The sequence below is a fragment of the Bison bison genome, unplaced genomic scaffold, assembly GCF_000754665.1.
Source record: "Bison bison bison isolate TAMUID 2011002044 unplaced genomic scaffold, Bison_UMD1.0 scf7180017864141, whole genome shotgun sequence".
In the NCBI taxonomy this organism is placed as follows: domain Eukaryota; kingdom Metazoa; phylum Chordata; class Mammalia; order Artiodactyla; family Bovidae; genus Bison; species Bison bison.
This window is the reverse complement of record NW_011494713.1, coordinates 2,836,539-2,858,141: the sequence shown is the minus strand read 5'-3', so window position 1 is coordinate 2,858,141 and position 21,603 is coordinate 2,836,539. Positions and strand designations below refer to the sequence as shown.

The following is a 21,603-nucleotide window of genomic DNA, read 5'->3' as shown; positions in this document are numbered from 1 at the left end:
TAGTTTCTGGTTGAGAACCAGAGACCTCATCCTTGGCTTTAAATACTATCTATATACACTGGCGGCTGTATAACTTGTCTGTAGCCTGAACCTCTCCTCATGCTGCCTTCTCATTATCTCTAATTATATATCTAATCAAGTACATCTCACTTAACACATCAAAGCTAGACTTCTGACATACACCCCAACCCATATGCACCCTGCTCACTTTGCTTGGCATCTCTCTTGTTCTCAACTCTCACACTTTTATTCATCAGTAAAACCTACTGGCTCTGCCTTCAAAACATACCCCAATTTCTTACTAGAATTTGACTACAATTTCTTACTACCGTCACTGCTACCAGTCCAACCCAAGCTGGTATTAACTCTGAAATCCTAACAGTCTCTCTGCTTCCACCCTGGTTCAATGGTTCTTACTTACTGGGGAACTTGTTAGAAATGAAAATTCTCCTCCAAGCCCAGGACTAGCAAATCAGAAACTCTAAGGGTGGGACACAACAATTTTAGGGCATTAAGCTCTGCACATCAAACACCTGCACCACTTACCTGTCCCCATCTCTCCCATCAATCCCTATACCACTTTCTCCCTAGCTCACCTTGACCGTCACACTGAACTGCCTGGGTTCTAGATACACACTCAGAACATTCACATTACATCACATTTTCATTAGCTGCCTCTCTTCCTGAAAAGCTGTTCACCCTCCCAGATATTCTTCAAGTCTCTAGTTACATGTCACCTTTTCAGTGAGGCCTTTTCTGACTACCCTATATAAAATAAAATACGTTCTTCCTTAACTAGTCTCCTTAATCTTAGTTTTTCACCAAAGCACTTATCACTACCTAACAGGCCATATATGTGTTTTGTTTACTGTTTCCCTACATTCCACTATGTAAACCCCATATGGACAGAACTTTATTTACTCCTATGCTTTGAGCAACTAGAAAAGAACCTGTTACTCAACAGATGTTCAATAAATGTTCACCTTCTGAAGCAAAATGGCTGCATATGGTTGACTAGAGGAAAGATACAAAAAAGTTGAGGAGAACCACTTCATGTTACTTAAGTAACTGCCAAGAAGATTTCAAGAGCAGAAAAACAAACAAACAAAAATCCTCCAAAGTGTAAGTGAATGAGAGAAGCAGAATGCAGCAGTTAACACTGCAGAGTATATCAACTGGTTAGCCAAGTTTAGGAAACCTACAAAACTGACCCCAGAGGCACAGTACCCTTTATATAAGCCAAAGAAGACAGATGAAATTCCAAAGGAGAGAATATCATGTGCAATACTACAGAAGCAGACATTTGCCAAGTATAATTTTCCCCAAGTGTGTTTTCACTGGATCTACTGAGAACAGTTGAGTGAAAAGGACAGTAGAGAATAGGACAAAGCTGTATTATAAAGGTTTCCTTAATGCAGGACTTATTGACTTAATCAACATGTTTAATGTTAAGAGAGGAAGCAGATATGCACGTATTTCTCTGCCTTAACAACATAAACTTGTTTTGCACAAGGACACACATGTGCTCCAGGTTCTTTTATCACTAATGTTAGTAGCATTTTTATCGGTCCTATTTTGTTGTAATTTGTCTACTAAATTAACATGGTAATAATGTTTCTCAAACAAAAAACTCCTTTCATGACTACATTAAGGCCAAGTCTGAAACACTAATTCTGAATACACAGAGGCCAGTTGTCATTTATCTCATTTGCTAAAATTTGTGTAGGATCACAAGTATTCCACTTGGGAAATAAAATCCTGAAATGTTATTTTCACCACTCAACCCAATATGAGAACAATTTAAGTCTACAGTATTTTAGGAGGGTTTTTTCGTTTAAGGCTTTGGAGAATTTTAAGTATCTTAAACTCCTTAAAAGATATTCAAATCTAAGATGAACATATCAGAAACAAACAGCAACAAAAAAGCACACCAGGGCGACAACTAAAAGGTTCTTTAGAATCACCTAGGTTGGTGATTCTAAAGAATCAGGCCTCACACAGGCCTCACCACCACTTTCAGTCATGATGCCCTGACTCCAAATAATAGTCAAGAACGAAAAAGAGCAAGCAAAAGCCCAAGTTACCTGATGTCCCAGTTGGTTCTCTTTCTAACACACAATATAGTATATACACACAGAATTTAACTGAGGAAACAAAAAAATTAATGAAAAATAATCTCAAGTGTAGGAAAATCTGGGGGTCAATCAATTCCAGTAGTCTTTAAAAGACATGATTACTCAAAGTAAATTGAAGACATCTTTTTCTTTCTACAAAAAAGGCAAGACAAACAAGTGTAAAAGCTAGAGATTTATTGTTATTTTGTGATTAATAAATTGTCAAACTGGTTATGACACTACCCCACACTGTATACCACCAATTGCTAGTACAAAAGTTTTAAAACCATACTGAGGCATAAGGCAGAGAGAGCAGAGACACACAAATATCATCCTTAACAAGTTCCTCTTAGTCATGCCTCCATCTTAATTAACCTTTGTACCTGTTTTATTCCAGGGGACAGTGTCAAAACAGTGCACGAAATGGTGGGCAACCTGCCTCTTCACCTTTTTAATAGCAAGCAACTTACAGAAGTAATGGAATTCAACTTATATTTCCCTTGATTTTACTGGTCTGAATTAATTTTAGTTACTTTAACATTTTAATTTCCCTTAACTGTACATGAGAGAATATAATGACCTAAGAGAATACTGAACCAGAGTCAGCCAAATATATTACTGACCCCAAAGTTAGGTTTTAATTGGTCCTAAAGGAATGTACCACCCCAATAGTTTGAGAGTTAGGCAAACAGAATTTCCTTGGGGAAGGAAGAAAAAAGCTGTAGAACAGCCAAATGTACTCAACATTGTTAAAACGGCTTTGTTTTCACCCCTGAATGATACTTCTTTACTACACTATATGCACAGAAATCCTAACAGAATCTTGGTTGCCAGTATTATTTAGGCTGGCCCAATCCAGGACAGAACCCCACCCCAGCCCCAAAATTCCCCTTCTCTCAGGCTCTGAAAGGCACAATATTTAACTATTTCTTAATAGAACTACCAAAACACTTCAGAAACAAGTGGCTCACAAATCATTTTAAATTCGTGTATTGCCTGTGCATGAGAAAACTGATAAATCCCGAAGATAGTTCTATTTTTATATGGCGATTAAAAATAACTGAAACATCAAGACACTTTCAGTGAAAGCAACATTTCAATTACAAATTGTAATGCCTGTTAAACTACCTATGGGAGAAGCTGAAAGTCCTAGGCAAATGCACTTTGGGGTTATACTACAGTGCTCCTTCAGTCTGCACAAAGATTAAGGTAATTTACAGTCAATCTGTGAATGCTGAGACAGTGTTACATCATCTTGTCTGTACAATTAATACGTCCTTAAAGAGACAACCAGAATCAGTTTTTCTACTGTATTTTCAACAAGCCTCACTAACCAGTACTTTTGCTGAGATGTTCATCAAAGATGCTGTAAGATTCTACACAATTAAGAAATACTCTGCTTTGAAGTATTTCCTTATCTTTATTTTTTCCATTACAGATATTTTGCTCAGATGATCTACTGTAGTATGTTTCTAGAGATGCTGTCCCAAATGTGCATACATACATTGTATACAAATAAAGCAAAAACTGTCAGTAGTATAAATCTTACAGCATTTTTGTTTGCAAAAATACATGCCAAAGTCACGATAAGCAATGTTGTATCACAAATTATAAAGCGCAAATGATTTGCTTCTTTTTAATGCTTTTATTCTACATAAATTACTACCAGAGACTAATGTTTAAAAAGCAAATAAACTGGACAGATGCAGGACAAAAATCTGTTCACCCAACTATAAAAGGTGATATGTTTTTTAAAAATTACAATAAATGCAGAAGTGTTTGACGCATGCAGTAGCCTTAAATGAAAAAGCATTGATTCCCACTGTTCCAGGAAAACAAAAAACAAACAAACACAGTGAAACCCACACATCTTACTGCACTCCACCTTAAAATGTATCATATATTGGGTTTGTTTATAACAGCACAGAATTCCAAGAGTCAAAATGAAATAAAGCGGGTATTTTAAAGATTTAAGAGCCGTTATCAAAAATAAATTACATTTTTTTCAAGATACAGAAATGCTGCTATGATGGCTGAGAGCCCAGTAACCTTTCAATAGCCGCATTGATATCCCCTCCTGTGGCTATTAGCGCTTGCAAGTTTGCTTCACGGTTCAAAAATCCCATTGCACTGAGCTGTTCCAGTTGCTGCTGAAATCTAACTTCTGGATTCTGTAGCTGTTAAACAAAAACAAACAAACCAAAGCTCTAAGGAAAATCAGTCCATGTCACACCTAATCTTTTAAAATTTTAATTGCTTTTTAATATTTGCTAATCTATTAAGCGATATAAAAGCACTGGCCTCTCTTGAAACATATTCAACATATTTAAAAGTCCAATTAGTACTTTATTTACAGAGGGAGCCCAGCCTGGTGCTCTGTTACAACTTAGGTGAGAGGCAGGCTCAAGAGGGAGGGGATATACATATAATTATCACTGATTCGTATTGTTGTACAACAGAAACCAACACAACATTGTAAAGCAATTATCATCCAATTAAAAAATTCAAGAAACTAAAAATATATAAATAATGGAAAAATAAAATACTTTTATTATTAAAAAAATAATTTTTAAAAAAGTTTTGGAGCTATTGACCAATTGGGTAATTGTAAAGGCCAGTGTCCTCATATACAAAATTCTAAAGTTCTAATCTAATGAGGCTTAGAATGTCTTTAATTTCAGTATCAGCCAGTAAAGTCTTCAGAAAAAAGTTCCAGTTTCAGATGTACATATTATACTCCTCATTTTTTCAGCTGCATCTCCCTTTCAGAAATAATGTACTACAGAAATACATAAATGATCACTCAATTCTGGGCAACATGATAATGGTGAAGTCTACAGATTGTTCAACTTAGATAACAATTCTGCCCAATACCTGAAATTGCTTTTTCCTATTAATTCAAAGAACATTTACTGAGCCAGCAAGTCATGCTAGTTATCAGGAATACAAATCCTCGTGTAAGATAAAACTCTGACCTGTTTATTGTATTGAATAAGGCTTAAAATAAAAAACTATGCTGTATTTTCACCATGTAGTAGTTTGAGCACAATCTACTCTAACAGGTTTGAATTTGCAATCATCTGTAAAAATGGCATATTCTTAGTAAATAAATGATTCTAGATGCAAGAACATTAGGAGTTCACATTTTTTAGCCGTATTTGTGAGGTGTATATATGTAACACAAGTTACCATAGGAAGCAGTAGCAGGTGGGGTGAAATACTTACAACTTTTAAGCCAAAATACAATGAGCAGATAGAATACAGTTGTTTGGGAGGTATTTGGAATAATCAGTTTCTATTCCTCCCTGACAAACTTTTATAAAATATAATCTATTTCAGTTTTCTAACACAGACTCCAAAAAAGAATGCATTTTAAAAAGCAATTTCCGAAATTACAGCAGAGCAGTTCTTCCCTAAAACTATAACATTTCCTTTAATGTCTAATATAGTAGCAAAGTTAACAATTATAATGCCTATTTTTTAGAATCAATATAATTAAGAACAAACTTTTCATTACAAGCTAAGCCCCCAAAGATGACCACTTTCTTTACTTTTTTGAAATTTCTACCATTAAGAAGAGCAGAAAAGAATCATTACCTGAGGATTCACTCCAGCAAGAGCCTGCAGCATTTGCTGGATAAACTGCTGGTGTCCAGGTTCGGTGGTTCCTACTGTGGGACTTGGGTTTTCGCTAGATGTAGAAGTAGAGCCATTGGTTCCTGAAGAGCCTCCAGTACTTCCTAATGCCCCCAGGCCAGGAGTAAACCTAGAGAAAGCACCAACTGTTAGTAAATCTAAACTCCTAAAAATAAGAGGCCAGACCAGGCTGGCTAATGGCAAATCAGTTATATTTCAATATAATGTTAGCTAAGTTATTTTCTTAAAAGAAGCATTTTTACTTTGAAAACTCTCTTACAAACAATCTCAACCCAAGAAAAGAATGGCCATTAAATCTGAAATTCTCATAGAAAAGTAACCACTGTGCACTTGCACAATCTTTCCCAAATAAGCCTACCCTGGGATGAGGCCGGGGGCTTCAGTTGCTAAGGTCTGTAAACCCTGCTGAATCTGTAATAAGGCCTGCATTGCTCTAGGGTTTGACATAGCCGATAACGTATCAGGATTCTGCATCTAAGGAAGAAAGAATACCAGTGGTTACGAGGCAATTAAAATTAGTGAAGGTAAAATGAAAATGTTTTGCTATGCTTCTTGAGAAAATCTAAAACCTTACTCCTAGACACTGGTAATCCGTAATTTCTTCCCCAATATAAACACAAGCACCTCCCCTTTGACAGCAATCTCATGTGCGAATCATCACTTGACCTCCTCCCAAGTCCATTGTGAAAACCATTTTTCATAATGAAACACAATCAGGAGCTCCTCTGGAAGCCACAGTTGTTCCTTGTTTTCCAACAGATAAAAAGCGTTGTTTCTAAGAGACGATCTCCAAATGCACAATTTATATCACATGGCAATATGGTGAAAGCCACATATTTCTCCTTGACTAAGTGTTAATCTGTTGCTGATGGAACAATTTTACCAATCAGATATACTCTAAGACAATAGTTCCAAAGTTGAAGTTAACACATGTGTTGGTTCAGCTGCCCTACTTCCAAATATACACCACCTGACTAACCAAAAAAGATAGGTCTACATCATTACAATAAACCAAAGACACTGACTAACCTTAGATAATGGTTTATAGGTCAGAGAATCATTTGGATAATATTTAAAAGCCCTCCCTAGAACTACCAGTTTCAAAACACCAAGACTGACTCCTCTTTTCTTTTTAAATAGTAACATACCATGGCAATCTCAAGTACTTTTTAATTAAAATAACTTCCTTATATGACAAGACTGACAATTTTAATCTTGCTAATTCCAAGTTTGAGGAATAAGATCTACCCCCTGGAAAACAGGCATTCTATTAATTTGAAGGAATTAAAACATTACGAAGAAACCAAACACGTTAAGGGTAGCTCTCTTCCTGTTACTCGAGATTAGTTAAACCATAAAGTAAAACATGACACAATGAAGCACTTCAAAGTTAGTAAAGTGAAAGGAAATGGTTTATGATATTAACAAAGCATTCAAAATCCTAAAAATCCTCAAAAGCAAAAACCAAATGGTCCTTTCCTCAGAATTTATATTCTTAAAAATAGAAGCAAAAGGTCAGCAGTGAAATGGGGCTCAGTTAAAAATCAAGCTGAATTCTCTGCAAATTGACAGCAGACTCTATTCTACATTTTGCTATCAGCCAGAGAAAAAGCAAGGAAAATGTTTACCATCAAACTTTTTCAAGCAAATCATTACCGAAGACAGCTAGCATCTTTTCTTACTCACTTGTTGAAGGAAAGTTGGGAGCTGTTGTCTCATTTGTTCTTGAAGCTGAGGATTTCCAGCAAATAGGGGATTATTCAGCATCATCTATGGGGCAAGTGTTCAAACAATTTTAACTGGAAATATCTGAAACAAGTAATGTACCTTGTTTAATAGTCTATCTTCCCCCCCAGTGCCTAACCTGGCACTTAACAGGGAGGAAGGTAGAACATGAATAAAAAAGGGAAGATATTGTCCACAAAAGGGATCTCCAGAAAAAACAAAAATGAGGCATCTTCTCTCTCAATGAGAATGGTGATTATGATAATATCATGCGATATCCTAAAAAATAAAAGCAATTGTTTTCTTAGGCTTTTCCTTGAGTAAAGGTGAATATTTGCCCTACGAACAAAAAATGGGAGTAACTGGAATTCATGAGATACATTTTCTGCTACACTCACAGAATAAACCTAAGCATCAATACATGGAACTATACATGGCTTGCACAGACACCTCAACACCCAAGTGGCAAGCACAGAGAAAATCCAGATCTAAAACAACTGTATCTACCTGCCTACTGCAAAAGAGCTAATATTAGGTCCAGAAAAATAACACCGCAGAACAGCAACCAACTTGCCAGAGAAATGGAGCTGCCAGGTGAAAATCAGCCTAGGACTAGAAGCGATAGATCTCTGGGGATAAAGTATTAAAATGCTTTAATAAGACCTAAACAATGTAAATCATTTGAGAACACCAAAATTAGCCTCTAGATTTCACCTCACTACCACCAGAGATGAAAAATATGGCATGCCTAACCTTCAAATGGGTGAGTTAAAAAGTCAGAGTCAGGGCCAATATTAATGTGTTGTATACCTAAAAATAAGATTACAATACACAATAGCATAACCAGAAACTAATAAATTCTCATAGCTTCAAAAAAGACAAATTTTGTATCAGTTTCCCCAAACAGAGTGAAAAGTCAACTAACAATGATTTACTGATAGCCTATTTACCAGTCCACATCCAAAGTCTGGTGGGGGAGCGGTGTGGAGGATGATCCCTGCCCTCAAGTATTAATAATTAACTACATGTGAGAGTAATTATATATTAATTGCTAAAAGTAGAGAGAATTCTTCCCTCGTTCCCTCAGTTTATCAACTGTTGCAAAGTAGATTCAGTTAATTTAAACAAAATAAGATAGGAAGAAGTCAGACAAGTTTTATGAATATAAGGCATTTATTTTGAAGTGACCAGTAAGTTCACAGTAAATAAAGTAAAATCTACTTGAGACCAACAAACCTGCTTCTTTAATGGCTCCAGTCAATAAAGTTACCACATTTATCTTTTAGGATTCATGTTATTTGAAAAAGCGTGTCAACTTAAGCTGATTCATACTTTTTCAGAAAATTGTTATCACATTTGATTAAGATTCTTCTCCTAACTTACCTGACTGTATAAACAGTTTTTACAATCAGACTTTTTTGAATACCTAAAAACGAAAATCAGAATAGAGAAACTACAAACTTTAATACACTGGTAACCAACATTGTAAATGTTTCTAACAATTATCTATCAATATTGTAAAAGCCAATTCACATCTAGCTTACTTTTGTTTCAACCTTTTGCTTTTAAAGTAAAAAAAGCAACATATAAAAGTGCTCAAGTCACTTTACAAATGTAAAATTGTTAGTTTAAATGGCTGGGAATGTGCTTGTTAGAGCCAAAATTTTAAAGCAAGATGCACATTTAATGATTATTAAATAGGCAAATATGTATTTAAAACCATACAAACAGGATCACTGATACTTATTTCCACATTTATTTTAAAGTGCTATCATCACAGTAAGCTTAAGCATTTAATACTAATAACTCAATTTTATAATGAATAAAACAATATTTCATAAAGTATACCTACATATATAAAAGTATATAAAAATTTACCTAAAAAATCTTTATTTCCAATTTTACAAATTTTGAGAGAAAAGAAGTTATTACTGAGAGTTGTTAACTCAAACATATCTGCTATATACTTGAATCAACATGGTTCCAGATTTTAGAAATGTAAAAACTAGCTCATATGATATAATGAAGAAAGTGATTTAAGAGCTTTTAAAATTTTGGAAATGGAGAGAGATTACAGGAAACTATTTTAAATTCCCAACATTCCACAGAAACCATGTTTAATAAACAGCAAATATAAATTATAGACAATCAAGGTTTAGTTCATATTCTCTAAGGTTTTTCAAGCCCAATGGTTCTTAACTTATGGGTACATCAGAATCACTTAGGGAACTTGGGGGAAAAAAAATCCAATACAGTTATATCAAACTGTCTGAGAATGAGGCTAAAAAACAGTTTTTTTAATCTTAAAATTTCCAAAGTTATCCTAAACATTCAGCTAGGGTTGAGATTCACTTATTTTTTTAGTTATGGTCTCTTCTGAAACAAGTTAGAAAATAATTACTTGATGAAGGACCAGTGTACTAACTTTGGATGGAGATCTATAGTGGAAAGAATGAGAATACTGTTCCCACAAATCTCTCTGCCCATACTGAACAATTTCAGGCTATTTTATAACTGCCATTTTGAACATGACTAATACTCAGAATCTGTGTGATCTAATAAATAAGTCTTTCAAATGTATTAACACTTCTTAATCACTTTCAAGATTTACATTACACTAAAGAGTACTATTTCTGAAGCGCTATTTTGAAGAATAGGCTTCAAAAGGGAGAGCAATCAGAAACTTTTCTATTCATCTCCTACATGAACATATGTAGATATAAAGTAAACCTGAACTTCTTTCTAGCCAGTGGACAGAGGAAATGAAGCTGTTTTAATTATATCAGGAAGTATTAATTGACTGTAAAGAAACAAACTGTCCAAAAAATTGGGAGATGCAATTTGCTTCTCTAGTGTATTAAGGCAGCACACACAAAACAAATGTGCCAAAATCACAATGATTTGGTTAGGCCATTTTGATACACAGTACTCACAATTATAAACTCACCTGTGCAGCAAGGTCAGGGTTCTGGCTTAGTGACTGCATCATGCTTCTCATGTAGGGGGCAGACAACATGTTTTGCATAAGTTGTGGGTTTTCAGTTATTTGCTGCAACAAGCTCTGCATTCCTGGTGTATTGAACATACTGGCTGGAAGTTTTTTTAAAAAGAAGACATTTTATCAAGGGAAAGATAAATAAACAAAAGAAAGATTTAAAACACAATAGTTTTGCAATTTTAGACAAACATACCTATTAGTTATCAGCTGAACTAAAGAATTTTTGAAACTAAGATCGCTAAAACTACATACTCAAAGTATACCAGTTAAGGAGGGTTTACTGACTTTAAAGATTCTAGTTGCATTTACATGAAAATCACATCTTATGGAAAGGCTAGGTTCTAAAAAATCAATTTAAGGCAAAATTTACTACTGAAAAATCTCATTAAGTGAAAATGTCTGAGCCAACTTTTCCTCCAGAATCGCTTAACTAGAATCATATTCAGCACTCAGTATATTCCCACCTAAAATAGAAGGAAGCCTTCTCACCCAGGCCTCTATGACATTGTCACTGAATCCTGGCACTCAATGAATTCAACCCCAAATTAAGGGGCCTTCTTCATACTTCAGTTTCCCCATCTGCAAAATGTAGATACTTGCTACTGTTATTTTTTTTTGTAGAGAGCTATAGCTAAATGTACGTGAATTCAATATTCTCTGGAAATTAATCTGTTCAACATATATCCACATTTTCACACTTGCCAACTAAATATACTCAAACTCAAATACATTCTCCAACTTTTTCACTCCCCTTGTTCTTATTCCATTCAGTGCAGTTTAACAGGCTCAAAGCATTTGACTCTTCCCACTTAACCTTCTAGTTTATTTTAATTCTGCAGTTTTTCTGTAGTAATTTTTGTTTTTCCTATTCTCTCACATTATTTCAATTTACATTACTCCCCCACCCCCGCCACATTCCAGACACTAAGGATATTCTAAGACAGCGGACAAACCTAGTCTGCAGGGCAAATACGGCACGTGACCTGTTTTTGTACAGCCCATGAGCTAAAAATGGTTTTTACACTTTTAAATGGTTAAAAAATTTTTTTGTGTGTGAAATGTGAAAACTATATGAGGTTCAAACTTCAAGTTCCATAAATAACATTTTATTGGGACACAGTCACGCTCCCTTATTTATTATCTATAGCAGACAAAAAGTCTGGACAGAGGCACCATGTGGCACTGTCATACTCTACACAGCTGTTGGATGAACCACCAATCAGTGACTCCGTTATACCTTATGCCCCAGGAATTACTGTAGCAAAAAAAAAAAAAAAAAAATTCATACACAAAAATTTTTTTTGTGAAACGTGAAAACTGTATGAAATTCAAACTTCAAGTTTCATCATACTCTACACAGCTGTTGGGTGAACCACAAATCAGTAACTCAGTCATACCTTACGCCTCCATGAATCACTGTAGCATACTGCTATTTCTCTTCTCATTACCAGTGCATACTATTTATGTCAGAACAAGAAGAAAAGGGGGAGAACTGGGACTATGCGTGCCTGCTTTTAAGGCACAGTAGAAGATGAACTATTTTATCAAATGAGGTGGCAAAACGATATTACTATGCAATAATACTAAAATAATAAAATACACTTCAACATTGTTAGACAAAGCACTACCACAGCAAAGCAAGTCAGAAAAATACAATTACTGGGGTTTCCCTGGTGATCCAATGGTTAAGAGTCCCCTTACAATGCAGGGGACACTCGTTTGATCCTTGATCTTGGAAGACCCCACATGCTGCAGAGCAACTAAGCCCCTGCACCACAACTGCTGAGCCCACATGCCACAACTACTGAAGATCACATACCCTAAAGCCCACACTCTGCAACGAGAGGCCACCGCACCACAACTAGAGAATAGCCCCCACTTGTCGCAACTAGAGGAAGCCTGAGTGCAGCAACAAAGACCCAGCACAGCCAAAAGTAACTAAGTTAAAAAATAAAATATAATTATCTCATCATAGCCAAATTTCTTCACAAAAATAAAAAATGAAAATAAAGCTGCAACCAAAGTTAGGTTCCTAAATGGTTTACTTGTTAGCCAAGCAAAGAAAGGAGCATATTAGTTATGATTAATTAGTATGGTTATTTAAATCTTGACTGTAGCACCCAGGGAAATGTGTGCTGGGAAAATAAACTTGTTTGAGGCTACTCGCCTTTCAAGGAGAACAATTTCTCAAAAGTGAGGGACACTGAGCTGTTAACTGATAATTTAAAAACACGAATTATTTTGAGTAGTATTCCTTGGTTCCTAACGAATAGATAAATGTTACTGATACTGCTCAGTTCTTTTGTGAGGCAACAATGTCAACATGGAAGTAACTAAAATTAGCTTCTATAAATAGTCTGCATTAAATAACAACAAGCAAAACTATTTTCAAAGTTAAGAGAACATTCATTTGGTACAACCTGAAGTAGAATCTGCTAAGATGTGCTACATCTCATGATAATAAAAACACATGTAAAGAATTAAAAGGATTAGTTGGACAAAGACATACTGCTTATAAAAATATAAGGTATTTAGACGATAGCTGATCCACTGATTCATCAGCAGGTACTCTGGAAAATATTTTGAACTGTAACATTACTCAACTGATAAAAGTTATCAATAATAAATTTCATTTCACTCTTGTGAACTTAGCTATAGTCAATTTCATGAACTTTTGTCAGAAATATCCTGACTTGCCCAAGCACAGGACAGTTTGATGGCTTAAGAGTAGTAGTTTTCTTTGTTTTTAAAAAGATACCATTTTATTGCAATTTTTTTTTTAAGCTCAGAGCTAAGACTGAAATTCTTCTGAACCACATAATCACCATTATCAAACACTAAATGACTTTGGAAATTATCTTTTGCTAGAACCTGGTTTCTCAATGAATTCCCTAAATTAGAAGACAAAACAACATTTACATGTCAAACCCATACTGTGAAGTGCATTCTGAAAAGTGAAACTGTTTGAATCACAATGTCAAGCTGCTTTATACATTCTTGTGCTGTCAAGTTACAACAACCAACAAGATCTCTTTTCATAGATTTGCAGTAAACATAGTTTTGAGCTTATACTGTTGTTCCAGCAGCATTTTTTTGGACCTTAGTGCAAGTACGAAGAAATATCCATACTTTAAAATTCATTTCACTGTTTAACTGAGGCACTATGACCTAATCTTCAACTGGAATTGATTAATCTGCAATGACATGTTAAAAAACCAAGAAGACTCTAACAGAATCCTACAAATGCTTTCCAACTAATGAATATGCTATAGTCATATTTTTGGAATCAATACATAACTGAAATGAAAAAAAGTAAAATCTCATTACTTATCAGTATTAATAGATGAACATTTACAAATGATTTGCAACTGATGAGAGGAAACACTGTGAATTAAGCAAAATGTTATCCCTAAAAAGAATTTCCTTCCTATCATTAGGGAATGTGTAAAACAATACAATCCATCACCGATTCAATGGACCTGAGTTTGAGCAAACCCCAGAAGTTGGTGAAGGACAGGGAAGCTTGGTGTGCTGCAGTCCATGGGGTTTCAAAGAGTCAGACGTGACTGGGTGACTAAACAACAAAAATAGTATTATACCCAATTATTATATTTTTGATTCCATCAATAAAAGAACTTGTGGAGACTGGTCTTCTAATATAATATTCTTTTTTTTTTTTTTTTTGGCCATGCCACATGGCTTGTTTTCTGACCAGGGATTAAACTCATGCCCTATGCAGTGAAAGCAAGGAGCTGTCATCACTGGGATCGCCAGGGAATTCCCTTCCCTTCTATAAAATAGTCTTGATTTTGTTCTTTTGGCTCTTGGCCTGCAAAGCCTAAAGTATTATTATCCCTTTGCAAGAAAAATTTGCTGACCCTTGCAAACAATTTCCTCAGTTTCCAGAGTGAGTGCTTACAGGGCAAAAGAAGAGTAAAGAATTTCACCTTTCGGGTATATGTGTGCTTAACTTCAAACAGTTGAGTAAAGGTCCTAATAGTATAAAAATATGCTAACAATGTTAGGCCATCACAGTACAATCATTATTCTGTTTCTTGTTTTGCTTTGATGGAAATATTAATATGAAATCTTAAATAGCGTATCAAGCCATTAAATAAAAAAGCTGAGTAAAAAGTTACAAGACCATTTTGTTTGTAAGACAAATTTGTTACTATAGACACCATGCTACAATTAAAAATAACTTGTCTATGAGCTGGGAAACCTTATTAAACCTTTGTCTCTGCTCTTAGACCTCTAAAATGTGAATGAAGCATCTCTCTCAAAAGTTTATCAGTAAAAATCAAATAAGCATTTGATAAAATCAGAATAGGATAGTATTTTCCTTGTTTTAAACATGGTTTATTTGGATTTTTAGACTTAACTTTGGATGTTTAGACATGACCTGTATGCAGGTCAAGAAGCAACAGTTAGAACTGGACAAAGGAGTACATTAAGGCTGTATACTGTTACCCTGCTTATTCAACTTATATGCAGAGTATATTATGCAAAATGCCAGGCTGGATGAAGCACAAGCTGGAATCAAGATTGCTGGGAGGAATATCAATAATCTCAGACACACAGATGACACCACCCTATGGCAGAAAACAAAGAAGAACTAAAAAGCCTCTTGATGAAAGTGAAAGAGGAGAGTGAAAAAGTTGGCTTAAAACTCAACATTCAGAAAACTAAGATCATGGCATCTGGTCCCAACACTTCATGGCAAATAGATGGGGAAACAATGGAAATAGTGACAGACTCTATTTTGGGGGGCTCCAAAATCACTGCAGAAGGTGACTGCAGCCATGAAATTAAAAGACACTTGATACTTGGAAGAAAAGCTATGACCAACCTAGACAGCATGTTAAAAAGCAGAGACATTACTTTGCCAACAAAGGTCCATCTAGTCAAAGCTATGGTTTTTCCAGCAGTCATGTACGGATATGAGAGCTGGCCTATAAAAAAAAGCTGAGTGTCAAAGAACTGATGCTTTTGAACTGTGGTGTTGGAGAAGACTCTTGAGTGCCTTGGACTGCAAGGAGATCCATCCAGTCAATCCTAAAGGAAATCAGCCCTGAATATTCATTGGAAAAACTGATGCCGAAGCTAAAACTCCAATATTTTGGGCACCTGATGCGTAGAACTGACTCACTGGAAAAGACCCTGATGCTGGGAAAGACTGAAGGCAGGAGAAGGGGACAACAGAGGATGAGATGGCTGGATGGCATCACTGACTTGATGGACATGAGTTTGAGCAGGCTTCAGGAACTGGTGATGGACAGGGAAGCCTGGTGTGCTGCAGTCCATGGGGTCACAAAGAGTCAGACACAACTGAGTGACTGAACTGAGACTTATCACAGCAATTATTCTGCAATACAAATACTGTATCATTTCACTTTACACCTGACACCTGAAGCTAATATAATGTTTTATGTCAATAACACCTCAATTTTAAAAAATGGCATTAATTAAATTTTTACAAAACTACTTTGTATTCTAGGGCTACCTAGTGGGTCAGTTGGTAAAGAATCTGTCTACAATGCAGGGGACCCAGGTTTGATCCCTGGATCAGGAAGATCCCCTGGAGGAAGAAATGGCAACCCACTCCAGTATTCCTGCCTGGAGAATTCCATGAACAGAAGAGTCAAGCAAGTTACAGTTGATGGGATCACAAACAGTCACACACGACTGTGTGACTTTCACTTTCACTTTATATTTTATCAAAAAACCTCATTATACTCACTGTATTCTATAGAAGAATATATACTTCTGTGACCATTCTGATTATTGCCTCTCAGTAAAGAATTTTTTAAAATTCCTTATACAGAATCTCATCTTTCCACTTTCACTGCCAAAACACAGTTATCTTTTAAAATATACCCAATCACTCTCACCTGAGGGAAGTGGCCTCATGCTTTCATTTCTTCTCATTTAAATGCTAAGCATTAAGACTAAAATAATCATTCTAGCTACTGATTTTGGACCTAATGCTTAGCATGTAAATATCTGAATAACTGAAAAGGATAGCCACTTATTGAATCTAGTCTACAAAAAAATGACTCAAAGTAAATTCCTAACCTGCTCACACATCAGAATCTCTAGCATCTTTACACACACATATCTTAAACTCCACTGTGGCAGATTCTGATCCACAGGTCTGAGGTTAAGACTTAGAAAGCTGACTTTTAAAACAAAGCCAGCAGGTGCTCTGATGCAGCTAAGTTGAGCCCTGGTGTCAGGAGTGGATACCCACTGAGTCCTATAAAAGAACACAAAACTGGACTAAAGCCAAGGAAAATGTGCCCACTGATTGAGTTATAGCTAACTGTGCTGCCCCTACAGTTCACTTTCCCTAAGCTGTTGAAAGGAGAAGACAATCCACTTCTCCCAAGCCATCTTATGAGAAGACAAAACCACAAAACTGCCTCTGGAAATCTTTGGTAACCTCTTGAACTACAATGCACACAATACTAATCATTACATATTTAAAGCATCCTTAAGGGGAAAAAAAAAAGCATCTTACAACATGAAAAGGTAGTTCATAAAAGCTGTTCCTCGAATACACACAAAAGCACACAGGATAACAAGAGGCATCAGTTGTTACGAGCATACCTCCTACTCCAGGTCCCAAATTTGACGCAGCAGAACTCTGCCCAGCAGTACCACCAGCAGCACTACCACTAGTGCCCCCCACTGAGCTGGTGGTGCCACTGGAAGCTGATGAACTCTGAGAAGCCTGTGGAGCCCATGGATTGGGTAATGGATCTCTATTTTCTGTACGGGAAGGCTGACTACCTTCACCTGACGATGTATTGCTCACTAACGAAGCAAACGGATTACCACCAAACTGTAATAAAAGACAAAAAATCATAAAGAATAAGTTTTGTCTTAAATAACAGATACAGAAATCTTTGTTAATGAAAACTGCATTTTTGTATACAAAAACAACACTCAATCATAAATGTATTTGTGTTAAAACAGGAGCCTTGCCCTGAAGCACAGAGCAGTGGCATTACCTGTTCTTGTGCAGCACTCAACATGGGTTCCTGAATATCTGTGTACATGCGCCGTAAAGCATTGTATCCCCCTGGGATGCTTTCCAGGTTGCTCAAGGCTCGGTCCTGGTTTCTCATCATTTCCTGCATCATTGCTGGATTCCTAGCAAGTTCCAATGTCTAAGAAAAAGATTTCCAGAGGGAGGAAAAAGATGCTGAGATTAACTGTCAGAGCTAATTTTCTAAGTTTTCTAATTAGAAATTAGCAATCTTCAATACTTAAATCAGAGAAGTACTGTGAATTGGGGAGAATGGATATATGTATATGTATGGCTGAGTCCTTTTGCTGTGCACCTAAAACCATCACAACACTGTAAATTGACTATACTCCAAAACAAAATGTTTTTGGTGTTAAAAAAAAATAATAATATTAAAAAAAAAGAAATAAAATTATTGTGAATAGTTCCTGCTGAAAATCACCTCAAAAAGCAAGCTAACATTCAAATAACATCAAGAGAGAAACACTGTGCTCTGCAGGAATGTCCATCTCTTGAACTGGACTCGTTGTTCCTTAGATCTGCAAAACAACTATTTATAAAAAAAAAAACCTTTAAAATACAGCACAAAATTCAAAGTTCAGATAGTTCGAATTAGCGCTGTTATATTTTCCTGAACAAGGATTAGGGTTTATTTTTTTTAGCTTATGTATTTGGCAAGCTCTTTAAATACAGAAAATAGGAAAAAATAAGTATATAATTTCTTAACTAAATGAAACTATTCACATACTTGTCTCATAATATCTGGATTATTTAGCATATGACTAATTTCTGGATTTCTCTGTATCAACTGTTGCATTTGTGGATTGGCCATAATTAACTGCCTCATCAGGTCAGGATTTGAAAGCATGCTCTGGACAAAGGGATTCTCCATGATCTGGACCATCATTTCAGGATTGGACATAAGTTGCCGCTGCATCTGGCTCTGTAGTTCAGAGAAGTTGGTAGTATTCAAACCCAAGCTACTCAGACCTGCAAGTCCTCCAAGGCCACCTAAGAAGATAAAGGGAAAAAACACAAATGAAATTTTATCATTAATATGACTGTGCTAAAATATGAAGATGAAGCAAAAATATTAACTGAATCAATAGCCTATTAACAGAAAACCATTCAGCTTAAAGCAAAAATAGATTTCCTATTACTTTTGTAAGTACATGTTTAATTTCTATAATTGAGACTAGTAATAACTGTGTTCACTATGATATTTAAATAATAAAACCAAATAAACATGTATTTCCTATGCACAGTATAATACAAAAACATTATTTGGTTGGTTGTTGCACCTGGTTCCAGACACAAAGCTCTTAAAACCCTTAGAATTTCCTGACAGAAGGGAATGTCTTTTGTTATCTGTAACAAGTCCCTTTAGATCATACCTCATTTATGTTAATGATATTATTTAGGATGGGGCCCCCAGATAGCCTCAGAATGTGGTGGTCGCTAGAAAGATCATGGGATTTTTTTGAGAGTTGGAACGTTCAGCCCATTCACCAACTTCCAGGGCTAGAAGAGGATCTAGAGATGGAATTCTGTGAAACTCTTGTGCAATGAGATTCACAAACTTCTGGGTTGGTGAACAAATTTACATTGTATGAGGTGACATGTTACAGAAGCTCTGTACTCTCCCCCAACACCCATACCTTGCCCTACGCTTCTCTCCCTCTTCCACTTACCTATTTCTGAGGTCTATCCTTTATAAAAAACTGGTAAATTTAAGTGCAGTGTTTTCCTGAATTCAGTGAGTCATCTGAGTAAATCATCAAACCAGATAAGGGGCTGTGGGAACCCCCAATTTACTGCCTGTCAGTCAGAAGTACAGGTAGCCTGAGACTGGACTGGTATCTGAAGTAGGGGCAGTCACAGGGGACCAAGTCCTTTAACCTGCAGGATCTAACACTAACTCCAGGGATTAGTGTCAGAATCGAACTACTGGATACCCACCCAGGCAGTGCTGGAGACCTGGCTGGTATCAGAAAGAAAAAAAATCCCAGAATATGCCCACTAAAATAAAAAATGAAAAATATACAGTAGACGATACTTCTAATAATCTCTTTCCAGAAGACTAGTGACTAGTTTAACAAGTAGAATTCACTGATGACTGGCTGGAACAGAGCTGCTGCCCATCATGGAAACAGATGTTTCTCTGAAGGAATTAAATCATGGAGAAACCTAACAGACACAGGAGGGTGACTGTTTATTGTGAAACTTTGTATATAACCAAACAAATGCATTCATTTCTCACTTACTGAGTACTGTGCTATATGTTGGGAATAAGGTGACAAGAAAGACAAGCATACCCTCAGAACTCAATCTGGTAGGAAAGACAAAATAAATGCACAATAAATATTGCAACAGAGACTATCACAGAATATCATGATAATATATTAACAGTACCTTAATATATTCATAGATAATATATTAAAAGCAAAATGGCTACTTTTCCACAAAACGCCATTTAATGAATTTGGAAAATGAATAAGTTTGCAAGAAGTAGGGAGAGCTAGGAGGATGATTTAATACTAGGCACAACAGACATTACCTACAAAAGCACAGATATAAATTTGAGAACTGATGCATTCTCAAACCACAAAAAATTCAGTATGACCAAAAGAGCAGACAACAGTGCTCACCAAACATCTCATGTGCAGTCTTCTTTTCTTTCGGCAGTTGGACAAACTGCCATGTGACTAGTTAAGGCCAAAAGACTGTAAGAAATGGTATGTGTCACTTCTGGCCCAAGTTTAGAATATAAGGTTCAGCTTAAAACACTTTAGCTCTATCTTTTGCCATATTCCAAATGGTGCAGCTACAAGATAGTATAATTCCATTAGTTTGAGTCCCTGAGGACTATGTAGATGGAGGCCTCACTGACCAGTGAAACACACGAAGCATGAGCAAACTATTACATTTAGAATAGATAAACAAGGTCCTAATGTACAGCAGAGGAAACTATATTAAATATCTTGTGGAAAATCATAATGCCAAAGGATTTTCTGAAAATGTATGTATGTGTATAACTGAGTCACTTTGCAGTACAGCAGATTGACACACTGTAAAATCAACTATACTTCAGTAAAAAAAGAAGTCATGAAAAAAAGGCAACCCACTCCAGTATATTTTTGCCTGGAGAATCCCCATGGACAAAGGATTCTGGAGGGCTACAGTCCATGGGGTCAAAAAGAGTCGGATATGACTGAGCAACTAAGCAGACACATTACCACAGGATAGCCTATCCTAACCAGTGTACTTGTGCAGAATGTTAAATGAAAATGGAGAGGCTACATCACAAAATCTTGATATATTTCAAATGCAAGACAGTCACTTAAGATATTTTTAATAACAGTGTGGAAATCACATAGAGTAATAAACATTTTAAAAGTTGAGGAGCTACATCAAGGAGTAGCAACAGAATAGAATCATTACACGGGGTGGGAGAGAAAAGATTTTATGGACCAAGAGACTTGGCTGGAGAGAGGTAGTCTGAGATAAGATGATGAATTTATTTATTTGTTAAAAAGCCTCTTGATGAAAGTGAAAGTGGAGAATGAAAAAGTTGGCTTAAAGCTCAACATTCAGAAAACGAAGATCATGGCATCTGGTCCCATCACTTCATGGGAAGTAGATGGTGAAACAGGGGAAACAGTGTCAGACTTTATTTTTGGGGGCTCCAAAATCACTACAGATGGTAACTGCAGTCATGAAATTAAAAGACGCTTACTCCTTGGAAGGAAAGTTATGACCAACCTAGATAGCATATTCAAAAGCAGAGACGTTACTCTGCCAACAAAGGTTCGTCTAGTCAAGGCTATGGTTTTTCCTGTGGTCATGTATGGATGTGAGAGTTGGACTGTGAAGAAGGCTGAGCGCCGAAGAATTGATGCTTTTGAACTGTGGTGTTGGAGAAGACTCTTGAGAGTCCCTTGGACTGCAAGGAGATCCAACCAGTCCATTGTGAAGGAGATCAGCCCTAGGATTTCTTTGGAACGAATGATGCTAAAGCTGAAACTCCAGTACTTTGGCCACCTCATGCAAAGAGTTGACTCCTTGGAAAAGACTCTGAT

General features: G+C 36.1%; 1 protein-coding gene across 1 annotated transcript in view; it reads right to left on the bottom strand.

The window, feature by feature from the left end:
- Nucleotides 1-2,294: 2,294 nt before the first annotated feature.
- Nucleotides 2,295-21,603, bottom strand: part of UBQLN1 (ubiquilin 1) — a 58,248-nt gene continuing 38,939 nt past the window's right edge. Inside the window, exons 4-11 of the mRNA XM_010840071.1 lie at nucleotides 18,273-18,535; nucleotides 17,508-17,666; nucleotides 17,104-17,338; nucleotides 10,444-10,586; nucleotides 7,458-7,541; nucleotides 6,130-6,245; nucleotides 5,712-5,880; nucleotides 2,295-4,291 (exon numbers count right to left, since the gene is read on the bottom strand). Coding sequence (XP_010838373.1) covers nucleotides 4,139-4,291; nucleotides 5,712-5,880; nucleotides 6,130-6,245; nucleotides 7,458-7,541; nucleotides 10,444-10,586; nucleotides 17,104-17,338; nucleotides 17,508-17,666; nucleotides 18,273-18,535 — 1,322 coding nt within the window. The 3' untranslated portion in view covers nucleotides 2,295-4,138. The remainder of the gene's footprint in view (nucleotides 4,292-5,711; nucleotides 5,881-6,129; nucleotides 6,246-7,457; nucleotides 7,542-10,443; nucleotides 10,587-17,103; nucleotides 17,339-17,507; nucleotides 17,667-18,272; nucleotides 18,536-21,603) is intronic.